This window comes from Asterias rubens, chromosome 2, assembly GCF_902459465.1.
Source record: "Asterias rubens chromosome 2, eAstRub1.3, whole genome shotgun sequence".
NCBI classification, from domain to species: domain Eukaryota; kingdom Metazoa; phylum Echinodermata; class Asteroidea; order Forcipulatida; family Asteriidae; genus Asterias; species Asterias rubens.
The window spans coordinates 20,711,932-20,739,505 of NC_047063.1; the positions used below are offsets into that span (position 1 = coordinate 20,711,932).

Sequence of the window (27,574 nt, forward strand, 5' to 3'; positions counted from 1 at the left end):
CTAGCCATACATTTTTTATATCTCCTAGGACTAGTCCTAAGTTAGAACTAGTCTTAACTGTGAAATCGACCCCTGGTCATACAATACGCCATTCGTTAAATAATAATGAGTTTTGATAACAATACCAGGTATGATAACATGTGATATATGCATCTACACAATGTACACGTACATGTTTACAACTGTACACAAACTCAACCAGTAATTTAATGTTTTCAAACGGCTGGTTAAAGGGGTATATGTACTTTTTCAAAAAAACTAAAAAAAACACTATGTCCACAGATTTACATTAAACTTACACAGTTTGAAGATTATGATAGTAGAAAGCTTCCCTTGAAATTTTACTTACTGAGGTGCTTTAGTTTTTGAGAAAAGAGTAAAAGTAATAATTTTCGTCTCAGTTTTAGCATGTTAAAACGTATTAACCAGTTATTTTATTAATTATTAATTAACATTTATTTCATCGTTGCCCATTCATCTTACAGTACATAGATTAACATTACATTCAGTTACACAATAACATGTTTATGATAAAGTAGGCTATTACAATGTATACGCAATATAAATAATAAATTAACAACAATTTTATATGTAATAAGCGGTTGGACAACAATTAGGTTCAGGTGAAGCCGTGGCGTTTGTTCCTTAACCTATGGACAGACGAACACAAAAATAACAGCACCAGCACATATTGTACAGACAATAGACTTGACAGACAAACACAACAACGGCTAATGTAAGGTGTGTTGAAAGATAACATAACCTAGGCAATGCAGAAACAGTCATCTATGAATATCCATCAAGTAGTTGCTTTTTCAAATTTCTTGTAAAGACAGGTAGAGTAATTGATTTTTTAATTGAGTTACTCAGACCATTCCAGAACCCAACTCCACGCTGAACAAAACTCTTTTGGTATAATGATGTTCTTTGGCGGGAAACAAACAAATTTGTCTTTGCAGTACTTCGAGTATTATATGAATGGACTTTTGAAGTTAAAGTGAAAAATGAACTAAAACAGCTTGGTAATGCGTTAGTCATAAATTTATACATAACTTTACCCAAATTAAGATGATAAAGGTCGATAATTTGTAGTATTTTAAGATTGAAAAATAATGGAGCTGTGTGTTCGCGAAAACCAGCATTGGAAATTATGCGAACAGCTCTCTTTTGCAATGTAAGAAGTTTATTGCATTGTGACAAGGAACCACCCCATGTAAGAATTGAGTAATTTAGATACGGCAGAACTAAAGAGTTATAAAGTGTTAGTAAAATATAACCGGGTACGAATTTCCTTAGACGATTAATTATACCAATATTTTTAGCTATTTTACTAGTAACTTCACTAATATGATTTCTCCAGGATAAATGTTCATCAATTTCTAAACCAAGAAATTTAGTGTGTTCCAATTTGTTAAGCCCCACACCGTCCAAAACTAGCGGAACAGACTGATTATATCTTTTCTGTGCTGTACAGAATATTATATAATTACATTTCAACAAATTAATACAGAACTTATTAGCTTTAAGCCAAGTACTTATTTTTTTTTGCAAGCTCAATAGTTAAATTATTGACAGCTACGTTAACATTTTTGTGGCTGTAAACTAAACTTGTATCATCAGCAAAAAGACAAAATGATATAATGTCAGAGGTGTTGCATATGTCGTTGACATAGATAATAAACAACAAAGGTCCTAAAACAGAGCCTTGAGGCACTCCACATGTAATAGGTTTCTCTAATGAAGTAGCAGAGTTATATGAGACTGATTGTTTCCTATTTGATAAATAACTTTTAAACCACTCCAGAGCTATACCACGGACTCCACAGTGCTCTAATTTATGTATCAAAATGTTATGGTTAACCGTGTCAAAGGCCTTAGAAAGGTCCAGAAATATGCCAATAGAAATGTTTCCGTCCTCAATGCCTTCGAGCAGTTTGTTTGTTAAAAAGGATGTTGCTACCTCTGTAGAGCGATTTTTTCTAAAACCAAATTGAGATTCAGAGAGAAGGTTATGCTTAGATATAAAGCCTATTAGTCTTGCATACATTAGTTTTTTAAAGGTCTTCGAGAATGTCGATAGAACTGATATGGGCCGATAGTTCCCGATAACATTCTTATCACCACCTTTATGAATTGGAGTAACTTGAGCTATTTTAAGACCATCAGGAAATATTCCATGAGTTAAAGACATGTTGAAGATCTCAGCAAGAGGTTTTGCCAAGGAATACCTTGCTTGTTTGATAACAATAGGGCTTAGTGAGTCGCAGCCTGTGGCTTTACCAGAAGGAAGATTGCTAAGAATGTCGATGATTTCTTCTTGTGTAATTGGGCTAAGAAAAAGAGAATTGTGACATTTACCATCAAGAAATGACTCAAATGCAGTGTTACATGGTGGGAGCTTACTGGCAAGCTTAGCACCGACACTAACAAAATAATCATTGAATGCATCGCTAATTTCTTTGTCACCTTCAATTGTCACACCATCTTGAATAATGCAGGAAGGGTTTGGCTTGTGTTTTCCTTTATTTAAAACCGAATTTATCACATTCCAAGTACCTTTGACATTTCCCTTTCTAGTTTCGAATTGAGAACTAAAATACCTCTTTTTAGATGTTCTAATTAAAGAATGTAATTTGTTTTTATACAAAGTATAAGTTGATTTATTTTGCAGAGTTGTGTTTTTAAGGAATTTTTTATATAGAAAGTTTTTCCTCCTGATTGAATTATAGATACCAGCAGATAGCCATGGCGATTTACATCGGTTATACCTGCATTTGACTTCTTTTAGGGGGAAGTGTTTATCATACAATTTAAGTATGTGGTCTAAAAAATTATCATACACATCATGCACATTATTCTGTGCAGCCGTTACATTCCAATCACTTGTACTTAAATCGTGAATAAAGTGTTGGATAATAGTGTCGGTAATGTGACGCTTTTTATATATCTGTTTGTTTTGTACATGATTGTGCATTGTATCGGCAATAAGAAAAACTGGTAAATGGTCATGTAGTAGGGGTTGAAAATTCATTGTATTATTATTCAAGTTAGTTAATTCCAGGTTCTAGTTAATTGCTTTTCCTGTTTACATTGTCCCTTCAGCTGTTTTATTGCACCCCTGTACATGTAGGTTGTTATTTCTTAGAAGTCTTTTGTTACATGTTGGTAAACAGTTTCTTAATCCTTAGGTAGTGTAGTCACCCATCCTGTACATGTAAATAAGCAGATAGCAGCCTGGCAGCGCAGGGAGCACATGTGTTCTTAGCTCTCTTCTTAAGTGTGATTTTCTTCACCATGTAATTTTGCCATCTGTCAAGTGTATTTTCTGCTATTTTGGACTCGGTAAGCATATACTTTCATTTTGTTATTGTATAATTCTTTGTTGATAATTTTGACAATTGAGGCATTGTAATATTCCTGTGATTCTTTGGAAGTTCATTTGTAAAGTTATATTTGTTGAGATTCTGTCTTGGAAGTTGCTTTTCTTAAACATTGGATTGCATTTTTAAAGACCATGTGTTTCTTCCTAAACTTGATAGAACTGTATTTTAATCAATTGTATTTCTTGTTGTTTTATTTACACAGGTATCCTAAAGCCATTTTGATTTTAATTTGTAACTTTTCTTTGGCACTGTGTTTGATGGTTTAACTGTGTTTGATGGCACTGTGTTTGATGGTTTAACTGTGTTTGATGGTTTAACTGTGTTTGTATTTTAGTTTTGCTTTAGTTGAGTTTTATAATAGTTCTTGGTTTAGGTTTCCTTTGTTGAAGTTGAGGTTTCAAACAGAGTAATTTTAAAGTGCGAGGTCCAAGTCCATTCGTTTTGGTCTAGAGGTTTTTATTGTTTAATACTGCTTTTGTTGATTGATTTATAGTCAATAAAGCTATTTTTAGTTGTTTTTGTTGAGAAACCTACACTTTGAGTCACTGTTCCTATTTTTTTGCATCTCCTCGCGTCTTAGCCCTATCCGATCTTGGTTTTTCTCATTTGTTCAAGCGAGTGCCCCCATAGTTAGCATTTTTATTTAGCTTTATTCATTCATTTTCTAAGTGTACCCTTTTTCCGGGTTACAGTCACTTATGTCAGTTTCCAGAATACCAGTAGTGTGATTCACAAAGTCATTTGTTAGAATATTATCAATTAATGTTGCAGTCCCCTCAGTTATTCTTGTTGGTTTCGTTATTGTTGGAAGGAAGGATTGAGAAGCAAGAGTATCAGCAAAGTTTTTTGCTGCATTGTCTGTTTCGCATTCCAGTAAGTTAATATTAAAGTCTCCCATAATGTAGCATTTTTTATTTTCATTGTTTAATTTACCGAAAATGTAATTCAAATGATCTGTGAATCCACTACATGAAGCACTGGGCGGTCTATATAAAACCCCAATAATAATATTTCTGTGGGAAGTATTCACAACCTCAATGAAACATGATTCGATATCAGAATTATTAATAAATAAATCATTACGAGTCGTATAAGCGACACCATGCTTAATATACAACGCTACCCCTCCACCCCTTTTATTTTTCCTACAAGAGCCTTCAATGGAATAATTGTAAATTTGGATAAGGGGGTCATTAATATACGTTAGCCAGGTTTCTGATATTCCAATGACAGAAAAACTATTTTTTAAGAGGTTAATATAGTTAATAATATGTGAAACATTTTTTGTAGACTACGTGCATTTATATGCAAGAGTTTCAAACCAGTATTTGCACTAAAGTCATTAAGGAATCTGCAGTGGTTATAGTACTCACAGCTTATGTTAGGTGTTTCAAAATTTAAATCTGGGTCAATACCTGGGCTAAGAACAGCTTCACTATTTGTTTGTTGTGCCATAACTTAACAATTTAGCCAAACAACTAGGTGATAGGTATAATCGGACCGAGGTTACTTGTAAAACACGCATAGCCAAACACAAAAACAACATATAACAATTGAACATATTATTATAACAGTAATTGAACTGATTGAAACTCATGGTTGTAGCGAGATATCAATGAAGTGGTGTTAAATACATAGAATACTCAGCTGTGGAGTGGTTAGGTTGGGCAACTCTCAATGATATCTCGTCCCCTGGTCGATGTGTCTTGAATGCGCCCGTGTGTAGTTTGAACTTAATTACAGGTGGAAGAGAGAAAGGAATGTACGCAAAATGCACTCCGTCGTCGTTACGAATTTCCTGAAGCTCGTTTTCCCTCAGTCGTTTTCTTGCGTGTCGAACTCGTTCAGTGACATCGTCTGTGATAAAAACTTTGGACTTCTTAAATGTTTTATTTCGGAGACATTTCGAAGCATTTCTGAGGATGTACTCACGATCCCCAGAGCGGAGTAGTTTGCAGTGGATTGGCCGGGGTCGTGATGAGGAACTAGCGGTTGGTCGACGTCCAGGGGTACGGTGGGCCCTTTCAATTTCTATGTCTCGACCACCATCTAGCTGCATGTGATCTGCGATGAAGTCAGACATGAAATTCTCGCATTGTTGATCTCCCTCTGAACCCTCTGGAATTCCATATAAGATGATATTGTTGCGTCGGCTACGATTCTGAAGATCATCTATCTGGTTCTTCAGGACAGATATTTCTTCGTAGGCATCGTGGCGACGGTTGATGTGCGGAAGGATGGTCTTCCTCCAATTTTCCACCTCTGACATTGCCGATGTAAGGTCTTCAATTTCGGAATGTTGAGTTTGTGTTTTGGCAGCAACTTCATGAAGCTTGACTTCAAGACCGGTAAGTCTGGATTCCAATGAGTCTAGTGACGATAAAATTTTGTCCAGCTTTGCGTTGATTGTGGTGATGTGACCAACGCAAGCACAGTTGTAATCAGCGCCATCATGCGCCGAAGAGTTCAACTCCGAGGGCTGCACATGTTGGCCTCGTTTAGAAGCTCTTTTCTTGCTTGTTTTTTACGTTTTGGGTGATTCAGTTGAGTGTGACATGTTTGAAGTATGACCAGTTGATGAAATTTGTAGTGAAGACTGTATAATTATGGCGAGATTTAATTAATTTTGTAAAATTCAGGGGAGCGATTCCGAAAGACGTCCACCTACTCACTCAAACCATATTATGTACAAATCGAAGTTATGCCATGGTTTTTGGTATAATATCATACTAACTGGTTTAGGGGATTTTACATGCTAAAATAATTTTGGTCTTTTTAGACGAACATTATTTTGTGACTTGTTTTACTCATTTCTCAAAAACTACACAACCTCAGTTAGTAATATTTGAAGGGAAGAATTCCACTATCATTATCTTCAAACACTGTAAGTTTAATGTAAATCTGTGGACATTTTGAAAAAGTACCCCAATCCTTTAAAGCCATTGGACACTTTCGGTAAACAGTATTGTCCAAGGACCACACTTCGTGTATCACAACTTCTATATAAAATAACAAACCTGTGAAAATTTGGGCTCAATCGGCCATCGGAGTCGGGAGAAAATAACAGGAAAACCCACCCTTGTTTCGGCACGTTTCGCCGTGTCATGACACGTGTTTAAAATAAATCCGTAAATCTCGATATCGAGAATTGATATGGTTTTAATTTTTTTATTTAAAAAGTAAAGCATTTTATGGAATAACATTTCAAGAGAATCTTTCACCTTTACCTACTGTTAACCCTCTGAGTTATTTGTAAATCTGTGAACTTTTTTTTTTTTCTGTACCGAAAGAGTCCAATTACTTTAAAGGCAGTGGACACTATTACTCACAATAATTATTAGCGTAAAACTTTACTTTGTAATGAGTAATGGAGAACTGTTGATAGTAAGAAACATTATGAGAAACGGCTCCCCTGAAAAGTAACGTAGTTTTCGAGAAAGAAGTAATTTTCCACTAATTTGATTTCAAAACCTCAGAATTAGAATTTGAGCGCTCGAAATCAAGCATCTGAAAGCACACAGAGAAATGAGATTATTTGTTTCTCATCAAATATGAAATTTCAGACAGAAATATTTAATGGGATATTTTCTACTTATCATCATCATTAGATCGTGTAAGTTTTATTTAAATCTGTGATCTTCACGATTTTTGTTTCTTACCAATTCTGTAACGTTCCTTTAATATAACTTTAAATGGAAGGTCTTCCTTTAGTAAAAGCTCAAAAATTTGATCATAACAGGGGCGCTAGGGACCTTATGAATTTGCCTGGACAATGAGATCCTAGATCCTAGACACTATGTGTGCGTCTGTAGGTAACTTTTTATTAGTTTGAAATATTGGTATCTGGTAGTCAGTGTCCTATAAACATTTTTATTTGATGTTTTTCTGTGTACAGAAGTTTTCATTTGAGTTTAGGCACAATAGTTTCCTGGCTGGGAAATAAAATTAACTGAAGTAAATCCTTCACAAATCATGAAACCTTTGTATGCTGTTATACATTTCTTGAAAACCAGATAGTTTGAATAAAAATGCTTTAATACTGATAATAAATGTAATAATAACTAGGAATTTATATTGCATGATCTTCACAAAACAACAGTTATCAACGCTTTACATCAGCAAGTATTAAAAACAGTAATATTGACAGTACTTAAAAAGTACATTCTACTAAAAAAAACATACAGGTTCAATTACTTAACTGCAAGATTAAAAAAAGAGTTTTTTACTTTTCGATTCAAATTTCCAATAGATTGAGAGTGTTGAAAGTATAATGGCAGCCGATGAAAAGGATATATGTGACAAGAAAATATAGATCTCATTAAAATTGTTCTGTTAATATTGGTAAAAGTCAGAGACCAGTCTTCTCACTTGGTGTATCTCAACATTATACACAAAATAACAAACCTGTGAAAATTTGTGCTCAATTGGTCGTCGAAGTTGCGAGATAATAATGGGAGAAAAAAATAGTACCCTTCTTGCACGAAGTTGTGTGCTTTCGCATGCTTGATTTCGGGACCTCAAAATCTAATTATGAGGTCTCGAAATCAAGGTCGTGGAAAATTACTTTCTTTCTCGAAAAAATCAGAGGGAGCCGTTTCTCACAATGTTTGATACGCTCAACAGCTCTCCATTGCTTGTTACCAAGTAAGTTGTTATGCTAATTTTATGCTATTAACATACGTTTTGAGTAATTACCAATAGTGTTCACTGCCTTTAATCATGGAGGATCCTCCATGCTTTAATATTGATGTTGGTTTTGTTTGATCTTTGTCATATGACAAATATTAATATCGATCCTTTACCTGTAACATTTAGCTTGATCTTTTCTGCCTCAATTTATGGGAAAATTTAAGCTGTTGATGAAATTTTAACAGAAGAAATTGCCCATGAATCGAACAGGAAAGATCATTGTTAAGCTGACGGCCGTTTCGTGAATCTATGAAAGAGACGTGAGCGACACCATTTGATTTATCCTTGGTCATATTAAAGGCATCTTGCACTGTTGGTAATTACTCAAACAAATTGTTGGCATAAAAACTTACTTTGTAACGAGTAATGTGGAGCTGTTGATAGTATAACACATTGTGAGAAACGGCTTCCTCTGAAGTAAGTATTTTTTGAGAAAGAGGCAATTTCTCACTCTCAGATAATAAAAAAACACTTCAGCTAAAGCCTTTTATTCTGCATCTGAAAGCGCACAAAGATAGTGCAACAAGGGTGTTTTTTTCTTTCTGTCATCGTTCTTTTGCAACTTCGATTACCATTTGAGCCCAAATTCTCACAGGTTTGTTATTTTATGCATATCTTGGGATGCAACAAGTGGGAATACTGATATTTGGCAACTTATTTTACCAAACATGCCATTTCAAAATAGAGGAAACGTTTGAGCAAGGTTAATAATTGGGCCAAAATTATACAGTCGTGTCGCTTGTGCTTTTTGATCTTGTCTGATGTGTATTTGGTTTGCGGCATCAACATCTGTAAACATGTACAGTGGGCCTACATTCTTACTGGGTAGATTATGTTCTTTTGAGAACTTGTCTTGTTTTATATTCTAATACCGCGGGAGTAGCTTTTTTTCTTCTGAACTCGGGAGACTTCTCCACTACGGCAGAGTACAGATTTTCGAAATTCTGGAGACTTCTCAGATCTGAAAAGAACTGTTCTGCCTTTCAGCTACTTCATTGGTGAAGATATGAAATCGGCTGGGACTAAGTACCTTTGCTTTAGTAGATCGAGGGAACTGCTCGTTATTATCTTCCCTATACCGAGTGAGTATTTCTTAGATGGTCCCTTGTACATGTAGGCGTACTTAACCATTCGAGTCGTGGTGTGATTTTTAAGAGCTCAAAACAGCCGTTGATATTGACAAAGGCGGTAAAAAGTTCCCGTTGTTGTGTAAACGCGTAGCCATGCCTTGAGAAAAATGCTCCGTCCAATATTCTCGATTAACCGTATCGATCGGTGTGCTCCGCCTGGTCACATCCCCGGCATATGTGGCCCTTCTCACCGCCTCGTCTCATACCAGTCACTACACATGCCAACAACATTCCCACCAATCTTTATTCTTTTAAAACATGCCCTATCGGCGATTTAGCAGAAGGAGAACTGCATGAAAACAACCTGAAACATCGCAGTTGGGTGGCTATTGTGTTTTTTTTTTTGTAGTGACATTTCTACCAAACTATGGATGGATTTACAAAGTTTGATCGTGAGTGGCCTTCATGCTAAGATGGGGTTGTTCTCTGGGTGTGGTTTCTGGAGGGTAGTGGCTCTGCTGTGTCTTCTACCCACCACTACTTCTGCTTTGTTCGGTAAGCTCACATCTACCATTCCATTAAATATGAAAAATCATCAGCTCCGGGGTTTTTTAAGAAGTAGATTTCAAACAATTTATTCTAATTGTGCTTTTTGAAAGAATGTCAATGAAATGATTGGTCTGAAAGTCGCCATTGTTTTATTGATCGCCATCTTAGGTTGGAACCAACTATATGGCCCTTTTCGCAACCACGGCTTTGGCTTTGAATTTGGCTTCAGGCTCCGTTCTCTCGTCTGAAGCCCTGAGCATGTACGTCAAGCCGCGCAGAATTGTCCCAAAACAGCCGTGGGGCCAAGCTATTCTGAGCCGAATCTAGACCGAAGCTGCAGATTCGAAAGGGGCCAAGGTGGATTTTTGAAACTACTGTTTCGGTTGCGGCGCCTTCTGTACTCGGCGGTCAATATTATTGTTCGTTTGAAATTCGGTGCGCTTTCTTTTCTTGACACTACCTTCAAAAATAAAGGGTGCCTATTTGTGTTTCGAAAGTGTGTGAATATTCACTGGAGCATAAGTTACACCGCACACATGTAATTAATGACCCGTTGGACTAGACTCGGTTAAAACTAAGGATACGAAGTATTGTAATTACGTATATACTCACAAAATGAAATACTTTTTTGTTTCCCTCTGAGTACAAAACTCTTTTTTTTTTTTTTTTTTTAACATGGCAAGAATGGTAATGGTTTGACTACTTTCTCATGGCTATGATGACCGCTTGAGCTTGGACTTAAATAGGCTTGTTAATTTTTGTTCATGTTTATTTTGGGTCATTAAGTGTTGATACTGGTCATTGACAGTTACCAAAGTTGCACACGTAGATAAGATAATATAATTGATTTTTTTGTATTTTATATGGTGTTTCAGATGAAGATGTTCGATACAAACCTTCGATTTGTAGCAGAAAGATCAAAACAGAGTGTGACATTGGAGTATGTGAAAGGTAAGAAATACTACTGTAGTAAAGTGGAATTTAAAGGGACGGGACGCTATTGGTAATGACTCAAAATAATTGTTAGCATAAAAAATTGCTTGATAACGAGCTGAGTCCTTTAATTATGTATCTGAAAGCACTAGAAATGATGCAGCAAGGATGTTTTCTTTCTTATTTTTCATTATTCTCTCTCAAATTCGATTACCAATTGAGCCACAATTTTCACAGGTTTGTTATTTTTATGCATATGTTGGGATACACCAAGTGAGAATACTGGTCTTTGAAAATTACCAAAAGTGGCCAGTGTCTTTAAAGAAATAACTGCATTACACCTGTTTATGCGTGCTCTCAATCCTTTCCTATCCTATCCCTTCAAAGAATGATGACAATAACAAGAACTTGAAAATGAACGGTTGTGTTTGAGGTTACCAACGTAAGGTGGTTCACATTCGTCGATCACATGGAAATATGAAAAATGTAATTTGTGATGATAAACATAAGAAATTTGCGGTTAAACCTTTATTATTAATGTATTTCCACTTCGCTGCTTATGTTACAATTAATAAAGGCAGTGGACACTATTGGTAATTACTCAATATAATTATTAGCAGAAAACCTTACTTGGTAACGAGTAATGGGGAGAGAGGTTGACAGTATAAAACATTGTGAGAAACGGCTCCCTCTGAAGTAACGTAGTTTTTTTCGAGAAATAAGTAATTTTCCACGAATTTGATTTCGATACCTCAGATTTAGAATTTGAGGTCTCGAAATCAACCATCTATAAACGCACACAACTTCGTGTGACAGGGGTGTTTTATCTTTCATTATTATCTCGCAACTTCGACGACCAATTGAGTTATACATTTTCAAAGATTTGTTATTTTGTGCATATGTTGAGATACACCAAGTGTGAAGACTGGTCTTTGACATTTACCACTAGTGTCCAGTGTCTTTAACTACCTGTTTAGGTTTTTTTTTGTGTTGTCATTTAGCCTTCGAGAAAGACTCTGCCTGGGTCGAAACGTCAGTCCACTAACTATTTGTGCGTAAAAGAAAAACAGTGACTCCTGGTTCTGAGAAGAACCGATGGACAGTATATCTCTGCGGCGGTCTGTCGTCAAGAGACATGCAGACAGAGTATACTGTCAAAAACTTTGAGCCACTCTGTTCTTCTCAGAGCCACCAATCACTCAAAAAAAGATCTATCTACAATGGTGTCTCTGCAAATGTCTTAAATTTGTTGTCTCTCCACCATGCGAACTTTTGAGTATAATTTTTGCTGTTGAGAAAATATAATAAGCTGTTGCAAAGTGCTAACCAACCAAAATGTCCTAAGGTGTTTAATGCAAAACATAGTTAATGGCCTGACGTTTCGATCTTAACAGAGTCTACCTCGAAGGCGTAATGAGACAGACTCTGAAAGAGACCTTCCAGAAAGGCTCTTATATAGGGTCTAACTGTCAGACCATTCACTATGTTTTCCATCTTATCTATTTTGTTATGGTTTCCCATACACGATTTGTTGTCCCTCTTCGACTTGTGAATGTTCTCAATGGCTAAAGACAATCGCAAACAATTTGAGAAAAAGACTTGAAGACGTGTTGAAGACGATCAGAGCCTCCTTATCGAAACGTCGAGTTGTCATGGGTTCTTGTCAGTACTTTCCAACTACCGGTTCTTCTTAAGAACCACCACTACTCAAAAGAGCATTATTTCATGATTTCGGATAATAATTCTCATTTTAACAAAAGTACGGTTGTTATTATTAAAAGAGATTTTCACAAGGTGTTACCGCAAACCTCACCTAGTGTATTGTCGTACTGTATTCGTTTTTGGTACTGCAACACAAAAAATAGATCTCGCCGCACCTATGAAAGGCGGTTTGGCATGTTCGTTATATTGATCGGTAAGGATAGTGTCTAAGGTGTTTTCTACAATAGGTCTGTTGTGTGTCACATGACCAATCACTTAGATTATTGATTATCGGGCTTGTTTGGTATGACGACAGGAGGAAACAAGTCTCCTTGTTGATGTTGGGTCTCAGGTGTGGTGACCTGCATAATGTAAGACAGAGCCACAAACTATGAGCACCTCCTGGGATGCCCGCTATCTGGAGCAAGAATGCAGAATTGAGAACCTTGCAGAGTACAATGATATTGCAAGGAGTTGTGTTCAGTCCTGGCTGAAACTAGTGTGTGGATGGACATGATAAGAAGAAGAATAAGAAAGAAACTTGTATAAGAAATATACGATTCAGCAAAGCATTATTTTCCTGATGCACTACACAAATTTACGTGCGGCCTAAACGCCCATTAATGATACTTTCATCTGAGGAATAGAGTTTCAAACTAATCTTGTAAACAATCGAAGTTATGATTTAATCAATCAATTGTGAACAAACCAAATTTTCTTGATCAGTTCTTTGACACTCCTCCAGATGCCTTATATAGCATCCCATTATTATGACAAAAATTTCGAAAACCATGGGTTTTCCTTATGACGTAGTATATCATAATTGTCAAGCAACAACTACATGTATCCAGACATTTTTGTTTAACGTTTTTTTGTTGGCTCGTTTTTTACAAAGCGCTAAGATTCATTTAAGAATGCGTTGTCAGTAGCACCATGTGATTTGTATTGTGGCGTCACACTTTGTTTAGCAGTTAAGATTGATTCTAACTTGAGGACACAATTTCATAAAGGCTGTTAGTACAACGAATGTGCTAAGCACAGGAAAATATTGCTTAGCGAAAAACTGGTTGTCAGTCAAAGTTAAAGGGACACGTTGCCTTGGATCGGACGAGTTGGTCTATAAAAAACCGTTTGTAACCGTTTCTTATAAAATGCATATGGTTGGAAATATGTTTTAAAAGTAGAATACAATGATCCACACAAATTTGCCTCGAAATTGCGTGGTTTTCCTTTTACTTTGCGACATAACAATCAATCAATCAATCAATCATAGAACATTTATTTCAACATTGTTATGATAATACATAATACATACACCATTAAGTTAACACTATTATAACAACATATTTTAAAAGACGAAATAATCATTTATAACAATATTAACTTAACGAAGCTTAGTTTAAACATTATTCACATAACAACATTGGGCAAAGGGTGAAGCAAAGCTTTTGTACCCGTACCCTTGACAGACAAACACAGACTGGCAAATGACAAACGAAAAAAGGACAATGACAGACATATAGGAGCATAATTGAGCTATTGCTAAATGACAATTTTTCCATTACAGATTAAGAATATGATTGGAGCAGTTGTGTTTTTAGTTGTTTGGTGAATGTAGATAAACTTAATGATGTTTTAAGAGGGGTGGGTAGACTATTCCAAAAATGTGTACCTCGTTGAACGAGGCCATTTTTAAACATTGACGTTCTGTTAAAACTAACATAAATGTTCTTGTTCGAGCTGCTTCTAGTGTTATAAGAATGCACATCTGAAGTGAGAGTAAAACATGAACTAAAACAGGAAGGTAACAAATTATTTATATACCTGTACATGAATTTTCCAAGGTTGAGGTTATAGAGATCATTAAAGTGTAGTAGTTTCAGTTCGGCAAACAAAGGAGAGGTATGGTCCCGATAATGAGCGTTGAAAATTATTCGAACAGCTCGTTTTTGTAAAATAAGAAGTTTATCACAGGATGAAGAGCCACCCCAAGTGAGAATTGAGTAATTTAAATATGGGAGGACTAATGAGTTGTAAAGAGTTATTAAGATATTCTTTGGTAAGAAAAACCTCAAACGATTCATTATACCGATGGTTTTTGATATTTTGCTTGACACTACATCAACGTGACTCTTCCAGTTAAGATTTTCGTCAATATAAATGCCTAGAAATTTTGTACTTTTTACTTTTTGCAAGTTAACACCATTTAATATTAAAGGAACCGTTTGAGTATATTTCTGCTGTCTCGGACAAAATATTATATAATTTGATTTCAGTACATTAATACATAGTTTATTTGCCAACAGCCAAGTGCTTATTTTTAAAAGTTCAAAATTAAGGTGACTAACAGCTGTATCTACGTTACTATGACTGTACACTAAACTTGTGTCATCTGCAAATAAAGAGAAGGATATTGTATCAGAAGTATTACATATGTCGTTTATATAAATAATAAATAATAGAGGACCCAACACAGAGCCCTGTGGAACTCCACAGGAAATATATTGTTCTTTAGACAGCGTTGACTTAAACAATACAAATTGTTTTCTATTAGATAAATAACTTTTAAACCAGGCTAATGCTATTCCACGCACACCATAATGTTCCAATTTAGAAATTAAAATGTCATGGTTTACGGTATCGAAAGCCTTTGAAAGGTCCAAGAATATACCAACGGAAAACGTTTTATCGTCTATGGCCTTGAGTAGTTTATTTACTACGTATGAGGTTGCTAACTCTGTAGATCGGTTTTCCCTAAAGCCAAACTGCGACTCAGCAAGAATGCTATTTTTATTAATGAATGATATTAGTCTATTATAAACTATCCTTTCAAAAACCTTTGAGAACGTGGACAAAACTGAGATAGGTCTAAAATTTCCAATATCATGTTTATTACCCCCTTTATGTATTGGTATAACCTTACCTATTTTTAACGCATCGGGGAAAATACCAGAAGATAAGGACCTGTTGAAGATTTCAGCAAGTGGTTTAGCAAGAATGTACCTAGCCTGTTTAATTACAAACGGACTTAACCCATCAAAACCAGGAGCCTTGCTACATGTAAGTTTGTTGAGAGAATCTGCAATTTCTTCTTGCGTAACTGGAGTTAAAAAGATAGAGTGTGAACATCTTCCTGCAAGAAAAGACTCACACGAAGTATTACATAATGGTAGATTACGTGTAAGCTTCGCACCGACGCTAACGAAGTATTCATTGAATGCATCTGCAATTTCTTTGTTATCCTCTAGTTTAACACAGTCTTCCTTAACAACATAAGACGGGTTGGAATTCGGCTTACCCTTATTTAGCAAAGAATTTATAAGCTTCCAAGTTCCTTTGATATTGCCATTTTCCTGTTCAAATTTCTTGTTTAAGTAATTTTTCTTTGATATTTTAATCAAAGCATTCAATTTATTTTTATACAGAGTATAGATGGATTTATTTTGGTTATTAGGATTTCTTAGAAATTTTTATACAAGTGGTTTTTCCTCCTTATTGAATTGTAAACGCCATCAGATAGCCAGGGTGATTTACAAGAATCATATCTGCGTTTCACCTCTTGCAAGGGGAAATGTTTATCATACAGTTTAACAACATGCTCCTGAAAGTTACCATATATTTCATGCAAATTATTCAATGATGTTATAAAACTCCAGTCAATTTGGTTAAGTTCGTCGACAAAATTATGAATATGGTTACTGCTAAAGTCACGCTTACTGTTTCTTCGTTCGTTCTGCGGGTTTTCCCTAAGATTATCAGTAACTAGGAATACCGGTAAATGATCGCTTATGTCAGTAACTAAAACGCCGGCATGGTGGTTGTTGAAATCATTTGTCAAGATATTGTCAATTACTGTTGCAGTGTCAGCAGTAATTCTAGTTGGTTTGTTAATAGTGGAATAAAAAGATTGGGATTGCAAAGTGTCCATAAAATTACGTACACCATTGTGTGTATCATACTGCAATAAATCAATATTAAAGTCACCCATAATATAACACTTTTTGTTTTCATTGTTAACACAAGCCAATATGTCATTAATTAGTTCTATAAAATTATTTAACGGGGCGCTTGGTGATTTATACACAACTCCAATAACCACGTTGCTATTGTGATTATTAACAAGCTCAATAAAGCATGATTCTATATCTGAATTGTTCACTGATATATCGTTACGAGTTTTGTAAACGATGTCATCTCTAATATATAGTGCTACCCCACCACCTCGTTTATTTTGTCTACAGAAGCCTTCCATAGAAAAATTATGCATTTGGACTAGCGGATCTTGAGTATCTTTCAACCATGATTCGGATATCCCAATAATTGAAAATGTGTTTTCCAAGAGGTTTACATAGTTCCTAATACAAGTAATATTTCGGGGCAAGCTGCGTGCATTTATATGTAATAATTTCATATTTGAACATTTTTTCTTGTTAAATGCATTCAGGAATTGATCTTGATCATAGTAATCACAATTTATGACAGGAGCTTGAAAGTTTGTATCTGGATCTAGGCTTGGAATCATAGGAGCATCGTGGTTAGTTTAGTTTTGATAATAAGCACATACTGTATAGCAATGCCTTACTCCTGTACACACGGACAAACATAAACAAATACATAAATATATCATGATGGAAACACTTTAATTTACTTGAACCAGGAAAATCAACTCAGGTTTTATGAATGATAAACGGCACTATTATACTGTAACAATCTTAGCTGGATGGGGTGGGTGTATACTTCCTGCCCTGGATGTAGAGCTCGCCATTCTTGAAGACGGGGCGATTGCCGGCGTCGTACGCTTTCTTCATTACATCTCTGAGGGATCTTTTTTTGGCAACGTCAGCGGCAGGAAGGTCTTGCAGGATAAACATCCCGGTGTTTGCAAGACTATGTTTGGCTCTCGACAGGACAGCCTGGCGCTCAGACCGATACAGAAATCTCGCGATGATGTGGCGGGGCTTGTCCGATGGGGATTGTGGGGGTCTTCCTGTACGATGTGCAGCCTCAACTTCAGCTTCCGGCATGTTGTACCGCTCCGTCAGGATCTTCTTGACTGTGTCGTAGGGGAAGGTGGTGGGTTCTTTTGGGTTTTCCGGGATTCCCCCAAGCCGGAGGTTGAAGCTTCGGGAATGGCGCTCCAGGTTAAGTGTGTCGTCCTCCAGGTGTTTAATCTTTGTAATGGCCGTATTGAGCTGCGTCGTCAGGGTGGAAACGCCATCGGATAAGTTCTTTTGTTTTTTTTGGATTTCCTCGATGGACTTTGACGAGAACTCAATGGCCTCCTCCATTCCACGTTGTTTTGTTTCCAGGGTTTGAATTCTTTTCAAAATGGAATCTTGTTTGTTGATCACTGTGTCCAGTTTGCTGCTGAGATCAGACGCCATTGACCGGAGTTCCCGACGCAAGGTGATTATGTCATTGTCTGATGACGCAATGGGCGAGCAGGGGTGATCACCTGATGAGTGTGGCGCGTAAGTTGACTCTGATGATATCGAAGTGGATGCCGACTTAGTTTTGTCTTTTTTGGGGGGCATACTGCTTGACTTTAACTTCGATGGTTTGTGAAAGTGATGACAAGTTGTTTATACTCACGTTTGGAGGTTATTGGTGGAAATGGAGGAGATATTAAGGTAATTTTAGCTGATTTTCAAGGAGCTGATTTTCACATGGTGTGGTCGTCTGTGGTCGTACCTTACACTGTCGGCCATCCATAAAGTGCCGACCGTGTTAGTCAACGAGGTAAAAGGAAAACCGTGCAATTTGGTGTCATGTTTGTGTGGATCGTTGTATTTTACTTTTACAACATCTTTCTACCCATATGCATTTTAATACAACAAACTGTTACAAACGCTTTTCAAAAACCAACTCGACCGATCCAAGGCAACGTGTTCCTTTAATTTAAGTTTGCATGGTAGTGACTGGTGCCCCCTTCAATTTTCCCTTTTAAAACAAATTTGTCAGACAGAGTTTCCTTCTAAACAGCTCAGTGAAATAATAAAAGGCAACGATCTTTAGTGTTCGTAAATTGGGAACGATGACCAATGATCTGAGTAGTAGGCCTATATCTTTAAATGTTAAAAAAAAAGAAATGATAACGTTTTTCATCGTGGAATTTTTCTGTGTTTCTTATTATTAGGGAAGTAAAGATTGAGTGCTACCACGGGACATGCTCAAGTAGCGGGGAGTGCGTTTGCTCGCCGTGTTGGACAGGGGATAGCTGTGATTCTCTCGGTAAGTCAATTCGTCTTTATCATGCCATAGATACTCTAAATGGGATGGATTTCAAAGTTAATCCAAATAGTTGTGATTCAGGACCAATCCATATTTAGATTCGAAGTTAAATCTTTTTTATTTGAAGTTGAAATTCGTATAGGAATTGTTTTTAAAATCTATCTTTTTTTTTATTTAAAATGTAAATGTTTATGCCGTTATTGTTTTAGTTTTAAAGGATTGTTCCCTACAGTTAGACTCCTTTGGGTTAACTTTTTCATCCCTCCCTCACACTGCTAATTATAGCACGGGAATAAATCCATTTTGATATGGGTAATACGCCCACGTTTTTAACAGATACTTCTACCAAATAAACATCCAACAAGTAGCAGTTAAAACGATGTGAAGACGGTACTTGGAGGGGTAAACCTTTGGTAATTACTCTAAATATGAATGCCCATAAAAACTTACTAGGTGAAGAACACTGGAGAGCTGTTGATACCCGAAAGCATTGAAACGACCCCCTCTAAATTAATGTAGTTTTTGAGAAAGAGATATTTTTTACCCCAAAATTTGAATCTAAGAAAGGCTTTATAGGCATGATATACCGTGTTCAAAGTTCTGCATGGACAAGCCCCACCAGTAACTCAGTTTGTGGGATGGCACTCCTAGAGCTCCGTACCCCCCCCCCCCCCCCCCCCCAACAGTATCTTTGTGAACTCATCTCTACTGGCAAGCAAAGCAGTCGTGCTCTACGGTCTGCTGGATCTCATCTGCTAGTAGAGCCAAGGTCTAGAACAATTCGTTACGGAGACCGTGCTTTCGCCAAAGCTGCTCCTGCCCTATGGAATAAGCACCATGTCTCACTTCGCAAAACAACATCACTCAACAACTTCAATAGGGAACTAAAAACACACTTGTTCACTTTATAGACTTATCTTGGGTTTAATTGAAGTATAATTGTGTTTATTCTTCATTCCAATTGTATAATGTTTTCTTTTTGTAAAGGCGCCTTGATCGGTTTTCTGGAGATATGCGCATTAAAAATCCATATTTTTATTATATTTATTACCGTGAGTCTCTCACTCAAGTCATCATTTTAAGAAGTTACCAAACATCCAGACTCACGATGGGTATGATACCTGTAAAGACTGCAGTTTATCCCTTAGCACAGCTTACTCAATTTCGCAAAATTAGAAAGTTTGTTATCTTTTGGTCATGTCAAAAAACGAGTATAAGGTACTTGTACAAGTCCCCCATTTTGGGCCTTGTATTTAATTAATCAATACATCTTGCTCTTTGTTTGACATCTTTCTTTCTAGGGCTGTATCGATCGAGGAACATTGCATTATAGAAACTCCAACCTGCACCAAAATAGGGCCACTATTTTTAAGTCATGATTTATTAAGTAGTTCATCGATTAACTTCGGCGGAGTGATATTAACCAGAAAACTAGGGCCATCCTGCTGTTTGCAGTGCAGGGTGGAAACGAAGACATTTTGTTCGTGAATGTTTTTGCAACATGTTGCGTAAAACCCGGGATAATGTTTGTTTGGCAGTGTTGTTGTTTTTCGAGGGTGATATAATTTTTTTTTCACAACAAATTCGAGAGGAATTTTTTTTTTCGAGACGTTCAAAAGTCCAAAGAACAAGATAGAAAGGTTGCATGAATAAAAAGTATTCGATGTTTGTTGATAAAATATGGATTGTGTCAAGGACCATAAACACCATTTAATTTTTTTGTAGCAAGGATTGCTGGGCAAACTTGAGGCAATTTTAATTATAATTTGATTGGTTGATGTAGAAGTTCGTTTGTTGGGAGTGCGAATTCTATTAGGTAGTGTTAGTTGTCCAAACAAAGTTTAAAATTCACCCTGACACGTAAATGTATTGTTATCTTTGGCACCGTTTGCTATAATTTGCAATGTTGAAACGCCACGCACGGAGGGCCTGGTTTAAACTGATGGGTTGTCAGTCCATTTGATCCCCCTCATTTGAGTCGGACCTGAAAAACTTGGAAAACCTAAAAATCACTTGATTGCATAATGGGAGACTTTCTGGGACGATAGAGGGCAGCAGACTTACCGGGTAAATCCATTGTTCTCAGAATTATGCGCATGTTCAGAACTACGTAAACAATGGAAATTTGCCCGGTATGTCTGCTGCCACCTAGCGTTGGAAAGTCTCCCATTACTTGAAGACAACTTTCTTTTAATATTTTGAGAGTTAATTTTTGACTACTTTCTTTTACAGAAAATTCTCACGTGCCAGTATTCCAGCAAACACTTCTTACAATCGACGTCAATTTGAAAGAAACATTCCGTGATGACGTCATAGCCACCGTGGTGGCCAATGACCCGGATGCAGAACTATGTTCCTACGAGGACGGGTGCCCGTGCTCGATCATTCTCTACTCCATCGAGCAGGGGAACGATGACTCTTTATTCAGGATCGATCCCAGAACCGGGGAACTCTCAATCTCGGTTGAAAAACGAATGGCGGAGATTGACAAGGACGAGGTTGAACTGCAGATCGCAGCCAAGAACCCTGTGCACAGAACGCGGGGTCGAAGGAGACGGATGGATGGTGATGATGTACAGAATGACCAGAGAGTATCTAAAATGCTAGTGAGGATCTTATTCTCGTCCGGAATTAAGGAGGAGGTTGTGGAGGTTCATTCAAGACACAGGAGATCGGTAAGATATGCGATTGGACCAGTAAAAGTACACGGACACTATATTTAAATTAGTTTGGTAACTACTCAAAAAATGTAGTGTCACATGTAGCCCCATAAATCGGTCCAATCCACTCCGTATCCTTGGCCCCATCAGCACCACTGATATCAAAACCTTTCGCTTCCTTGAAAAACCATCTGCAACGTTCTGCATCATGAAACTTACCGATCTAATGCTTCAGAAGTTGCAGATAGCACTACACTTGGAATTGTTCAAATAGGTATCACAGATTTTGAGTAAAAATCAAGTGAATTTTGCGTGTGAGTTTTCTCAACTAACGCTCTTTTACCGCTAATGCCGATATGCCGATTGTCCCCCGACCGTGCGCAGATTTTTTTCCCAGGAAAAACGTGTAGAACCATCTGCATGCACGTTCGTCCTGTGAAGAAAAGATACCCAATCCGCGCTTCGTGTACAAGCATACGGACACGCGTCTGGGAACTATTCTTCGTAGTTCCCAGACGCGTGTCCAATGATACCTATTTGAACAACTCCAAGTGTAGTGCTATCTGCAACTTCTGAAGCATTAGATCGGTAAGTTTCATGATGCAGAACGTTGCAGATGGTTTTTCAAGGAAGCGAAAGGTTTTGATATCAGTGGTGCTGGGGCCAAGGATACGGAGTGGATTGGACCGATATATGGGGCTATGTCACATGGTTTTACCGCAAACCAAATATATGTTGATACCTCACCATGCCATGCCTAAAAAATTACTAAAAATATGTCAGCATAAAAACTTAATCTGTAACAAACAACACCGAGCTGTTCAAAATAATAGTTTTTAAGAAAGAGCTCTCACTCAAATTTTTAATCTGAGACTTCTCACACATACAACAAGGGTATTTTTTCCTTCACTATTTCCTCGCAACCTCGATGACCAATTGAGCTAAAATTTTTACAGGTTTGTAATTTCATGCATATAATGAGATACAGCAAGTGGGAAGACTGGTCTTTGGCAATTACCAATAGTGTCCAATGTCTTTAAGGCCATACCATAATTTTGGCAGTCAAGTTGCAAAAGTTAGGTTTGTAATGTTGATTAATAGAGGCACCGTGACACGTTTGGTAATTACTCAAAATAGATATTTGTAGTTTTGTTTTGATTTGTTTTATTCATAATTGAAATCCAACAGCGGATAGCCGCCATTTACAGATAAAACTATGTGTTACAGTGTTACACAATAATTGTGACAACTTACTTGATAACGTCCTTATGGACTGTAAAAAAGGGTAACTCTGTTTCAGCCCTAGGAGTAGGTGGCAACAGCCTCTGGAATAAAATAACTGTAGCCAACACCTTGAAGTGGTCTTCAGGCCTTGTGTGTCTGGCGACTTACATAAAAAAAAGAAAAACAAATGATGTTGATAACATTATGAGATATGAATCCCCTGAAAATACAGAGTTTTTGAGAAAGAGGTAATTTCTCAGTACCAAATAATTGAATCTGAGACAGACGCCAGACATGAAGCACATGAATTTGTGCAACAACGGTGCAAATGTTTGTTATATTGTACTTGCAACTTCGATGACCATTTTAGCCAAATTTTTCAAAGGTTTGTTGTTTTTCGTGCTGGTTACACCAATTCGAAATACTGGTCTTTGACAACTACTAAACGTGTCCAGTGCCTTTAACATAAAAAAAACAATATGCCATTTAGTTGCTGCATACTCCTAAACTATAGGAGATGGGACGCTGTGATGCTCGTTTGATGACGGGCAGTGCTGTCATTAAAAATGTAACAGTTTTAAATAATTTATTACCTTGCATGTTTGCATTCAGACAAGCGGCGTTCCAAGCAGTGAGACCTTCACCCTGGAGAAACTCGATCCGTTCACGGATGTAACAGAGATTCTGATTGGCCAGAAGGTTGACCTCCTCCTGACCCTATGGCTTCCGGTGCAGTCTACGTCACTACGGGTAGAGCTGCTCACACCATACGAGTCTAGCGCCATCATGGTCCTGTGTAATCCAGTTTTCAGCCACATTGGTTCGAACTACCCGGGGTTTAGTAGCGGCGATGTGGTAGCCGAGTTCTATGCTAGTGGAGATGACCATAGGGTAAGTATTTAAACGACCAATGATGATAATTATAGACAGCAAAAAGTCACTCGGCTGTTGTAAAAGCATGATTGATCTCTCTGATTCAGCGTGAAGCTAATAGCGGGAATGTTGATATGAAATCTGCCCAACGTTCAACAAGAACAGCTTTTTAAAATTCCCGCTATTAGCTTCACGCTGAATCAGAGAGATGTCAATAGGAGTTACTGCGACAATGGAAATGGGCACTTTTCACCTGTAAGCACATACCGCGATAACAATACTCGACCGATTGTAACAAACAAGGTGTCAAAATCACCGTGATTAAATAATCCGTCTCCTGGTATTTAAATTTTTAGAATATGAGTAACAATTTGAAAATTATATGTGCTTTTACAACAGCCGAGTGACTTGTTTTGCTGTCTTCATGTTGCAAGTGGAATACCAGAGTATGGGTTCGATTCTCGGTCGTGACGATTGGGCCTTCCAAAAGCGAGGAACCAGTTACCATATGCTTCGTCATCCGGGCGGGACCAATCAAGCAAACACAATCAAAATAAAATCAAAGGCAATTTTAGTTGGAAACAAATAGTTGTTTGATAATGAAAAATAAGCATGGACATTCGAAACTGTGGAGGGACCCACAAAGAAGCAAAGCTTGTAAGGTTATGGTTCCATGATGAGCAAGCTTGAGCATTGAGCCAATAATTATTGTGATGTCTTGTGTACTCCATGTAGCAAAAATGTTAATGGAAGGACAGGTGTATTCTATTCAAAGAAGGCTCAATGCACAAGCTGCTAACAATGCAAGTAACTTAACTTAACTTAAATGCATTTATAAAGCGCTTTAACATTGTATATTTTGTTTGCGGTAACACCATGTGCGTATCTACTTGTTCTTAGAGAACTGTCTTGCTTTATTCTACTGCCGCGGAGTAGATAATCGGAGGTTCGGGAGACTTCTCAGTTCTGAGAAGAACTGTCCTGCTTTTTAACTATTACCAGGGCGGATGGTATAGAAAATAGACTGGACTACTACTTTAGCTCATAGGATCGTAATTAATTGTACTGCCGCGGAGTCAGTTCTGAATTGGTCTCAACGTTTCGACTAGCTTGGTCTAGTCATCGTCACAGTCTCCCAAATTTACATTGATACCTCACCATGCAATGCCTCAAATCCTATATACGCTTTAACACTGTTTCAAAGCGCTGTACAGCCAAGAAAAAAAACATTAAAATTCAGAATAAAAAACATGAGCAAAAATAGCGATATGGTTTAAAAAATACAGAACAGTTAAAAAAGAAGCAACAATTTAGTAAAACAATTTCAATACAAACATTCATATTATCGAAAATAAAATAAAAAAATAAGCGTCAGGCGAACCCCACATCTGATAAGAAAGGGAAACAAATTGAATAAAAGAATTAGTTCTCCTCTGCGACCGCAAAACGCACACTGTAAAAATGGGGTCGGTTATGCCTAACCACAAAATTATAAAAGTGAAAATGTAGTCAAGAAAGTTGATACTAGCATAACAAAAATCCAACTCAAAAACCTTATAAAAACCGCCCCAGAACATGAACAAGTAGTTACCAGAACAAGTAACTTACCTGAATCTCTCTTTTACCAGTTTTGTATATTAAAATACCCAATCTTTTGTACGTATCAGGAGTTTAACTTGATCAGTAATTTAGTTAAATTTTTTTTTTGAAATCCATCGGGGTGCTGCTTTTTTTTTTCTTGCTTTTTTTTCGCTCCCACATGTATGTTTATGTTTTCTTTATCGTTCTGTTTTGTTTTACTTTGTAATTTTACATGTGAAATCAATAAATGAATGAAATTATTTTTAATCACAATGAACTGATTGATGTTTTCCCTTACACAGTACGATCGCATTGTGTTTGATTTTGGTTCCGTAACCAACGACGGCTCGGACAGCGCCGATGATCAGAGCAGTAAGATCAAGCTGGAATTCACGGTGATTCTACAACAGACCAACGCCACACAATACGGCGAGACCTACTGGGTGTCGGCTGGTGTCAACTACGGGGTGAATCTCGCTGAGGTCTGGGTCGGCCAGACGTCGTTCACCCCGGTCAGCGATATCGACAGCTGGGTAGGTACAATGAAAAAATGATCAGTTTTCAAACTGCATATTAATTATACACGAGTTATTTTCAGATTTGCATCCGCTTTTGTTGACTTATTTGGGGATCATAAAATTATACAATTGATTTTTCAGTGTAAGATAGAAAGATGATGTTATTGATTTGTTAACAATGCTAGACAGGCCCTATCTGTATCAGCGAGGATTCAGATCCAGTGATTCCATTGGATACAATGATTTCATTGGATAAAATGCAGTGACATCACGGACCAATCAAAATCATTTGGAAAGCATAACTTTGGCTGTCTGCATGCTGTGACAATGTGTGTATTATGTATACAGCATGCATTATGCGACACTGTACTTGCATGTAATGTTGGTAAATAAATGTACTGCGTATCTCTATGTGAAATGAATGTAGGTCAAAGGTGAATATACACGACGGCTGGAGTCCAGTCTCTGGCGTTATTCAAGTGTGACGTCAGATATTCAGGCTTTTACAATATGCTTTCATCAGGGAATGATGCTGAATTTAAAATTACATGTACAAAGTTGGGATGGTACGAATTATGTGGCCGTTTTGAGACACTTTTCACACTACGAATTACCTTCCTTACTTTAGAACTTTTGCTGAAGTTTATTTATTTTTCCCTTTTTGTAATAGTTCACTCTCACTACATCTTATTGTACCGCCATTTTGTTTTTCTGTTATTTAAACATTGATCCATGTCATAGAGATCAATGTATAATTATTGACCCATTGTCAATGAAAATACTCTGGTATTACCACGGCTCGGAATCAGCGTTCATTATTTCCAAAATGAACACGGGAATTAGGCCGATGTACCAGGAAACACATGCAAACTGTGACTTTTAGTTTGTAGGTTTAACTCTTATTGAAGTTGCTTTTAAATTTTGTTTACAGTCCACAAGCTCTCCAGATATTATCATTTCCGGTCCTGAAACAATGACCATACTGAGTGCCGCCATCTTTCAAATTGATCTGGTGATCAAGAACTACGCTACAGACTTCTATTTGGATGTGATAGCGGATCAATCCGGATCCACTGATCCTATCATGAAGATTGGCGAACTTCAACTCGCTGGAAAAGGTATTCATTTCATAATAAGTTGGCTAATCCGGAGTATTCCGGAATGGTTGGTTTCGTTGCGGACCCTTTTTGACAACAAGGCTTCGATTTCAGATTTAGGACTATAATTTCTTGCCACGCCGGCTTATAGACCCCGATTAGCGAGTTTGAATTCGCGCGCCTTCAACACAAAGTGTATGGGACCTTTAAACACGGGGTGGGCGTGTTCTATTGAAATACCTTAATCGTCTGTTCATTCTATACTAATCTTTATCCGTGATCTGACTGTTTCTAATTTCAGGCGATAATTTCGACTGTATGCCGGATGAGCTCCCCCAGTACTCTGGTGTTTCTGATAACTCCACAGGCGCAACGGTTAAGGCAAGGCTAGACTTTGGCAATATCGTCAACACAGGTACATAAACAAAAGACACAATTTTAGTTTACCCGTGCTCTTGGCTATTATGACTAATGCTTAAAGGTACATAATTGTTGGTTCTAACCAAACATTTAATAATAATAATAATAATTATAATAATATCGAAGTCTTATACAGCGCACGTATTTACCAAACAAGTACTCAAGGCGCTGAGTATATACTAACTTTCAGAAAGATAGAAAGATAGGTAATTGCAGTGATGAGTTTTGAGACCCAATTATTTAGCAATTATTTACTAAAATTACAATACAAACGTTTTCTTCAACGTACCAACAATGATATATCAGCGAACCTTTAAAATGATCAATGCACAAATGGTTAGCTAACAAAACAGTTGCTCTCAGTGTAAGCACTTATATGTTTTCCACCATTATGCTTAAACTTTGACAAACCTGAAGAAGATAGATCGGCTATCTGGGTCACAAGAAAATAGTTAAATCCGTTTACACATTGTTAACATGACATCGATTTATCACTGAGCGATAAACACCAAACGGGAAATTAGTTTTACTTATTTCTCATCGACATTTCAAACATAGATATTTCAAGGATTTCCACCATCATCATTAGATCGTGTACGTTTTATGTAAACTGTGATTCTAGACGATTTTTATTTTACTTGTTCT

At 37.0% G+C, this 27,574-nt stretch overlaps 2 protein-coding genes across 2 annotated transcripts; one reads left to right on the forward strand and one right to left on the reverse strand.

The window, feature by feature from the left end:
* Positions 1-15,794: 15,794 nt before the first annotated feature.
* On the reverse strand, positions 15,795-17,135 carry LOC117305379 (the record flags this gene model as incomplete). The annotated part of the gene is made up of 1 exon (XM_033790253.1): positions 15,795-17,135. A coding segment is annotated over exon 1 (1,053 nt), but the record flags the coding sequence as incomplete, so codon positions are not given.
* An 803-nt stretch (positions 17,136-17,938) lies between these two features.
* Positions 17,939-26,932, forward strand: LOC117305390. The gene is made up of 7 exons (XM_033790264.1): positions 17,939-17,955; positions 18,462-18,556; positions 20,789-21,231; positions 23,053-23,331; positions 25,197-25,427; positions 26,344-26,530; positions 26,811-26,932. The coding sequence occupies exons 1-7, from the start codon at positions 17,939-17,941 to the stop codon at positions 26,930-26,932; spliced, it is 1,374 nt and encodes a 457-aa protein (XP_033646155.1).
* The last annotated feature ends 642 nt before the right edge of the window (positions 26,933-27,574 follow it).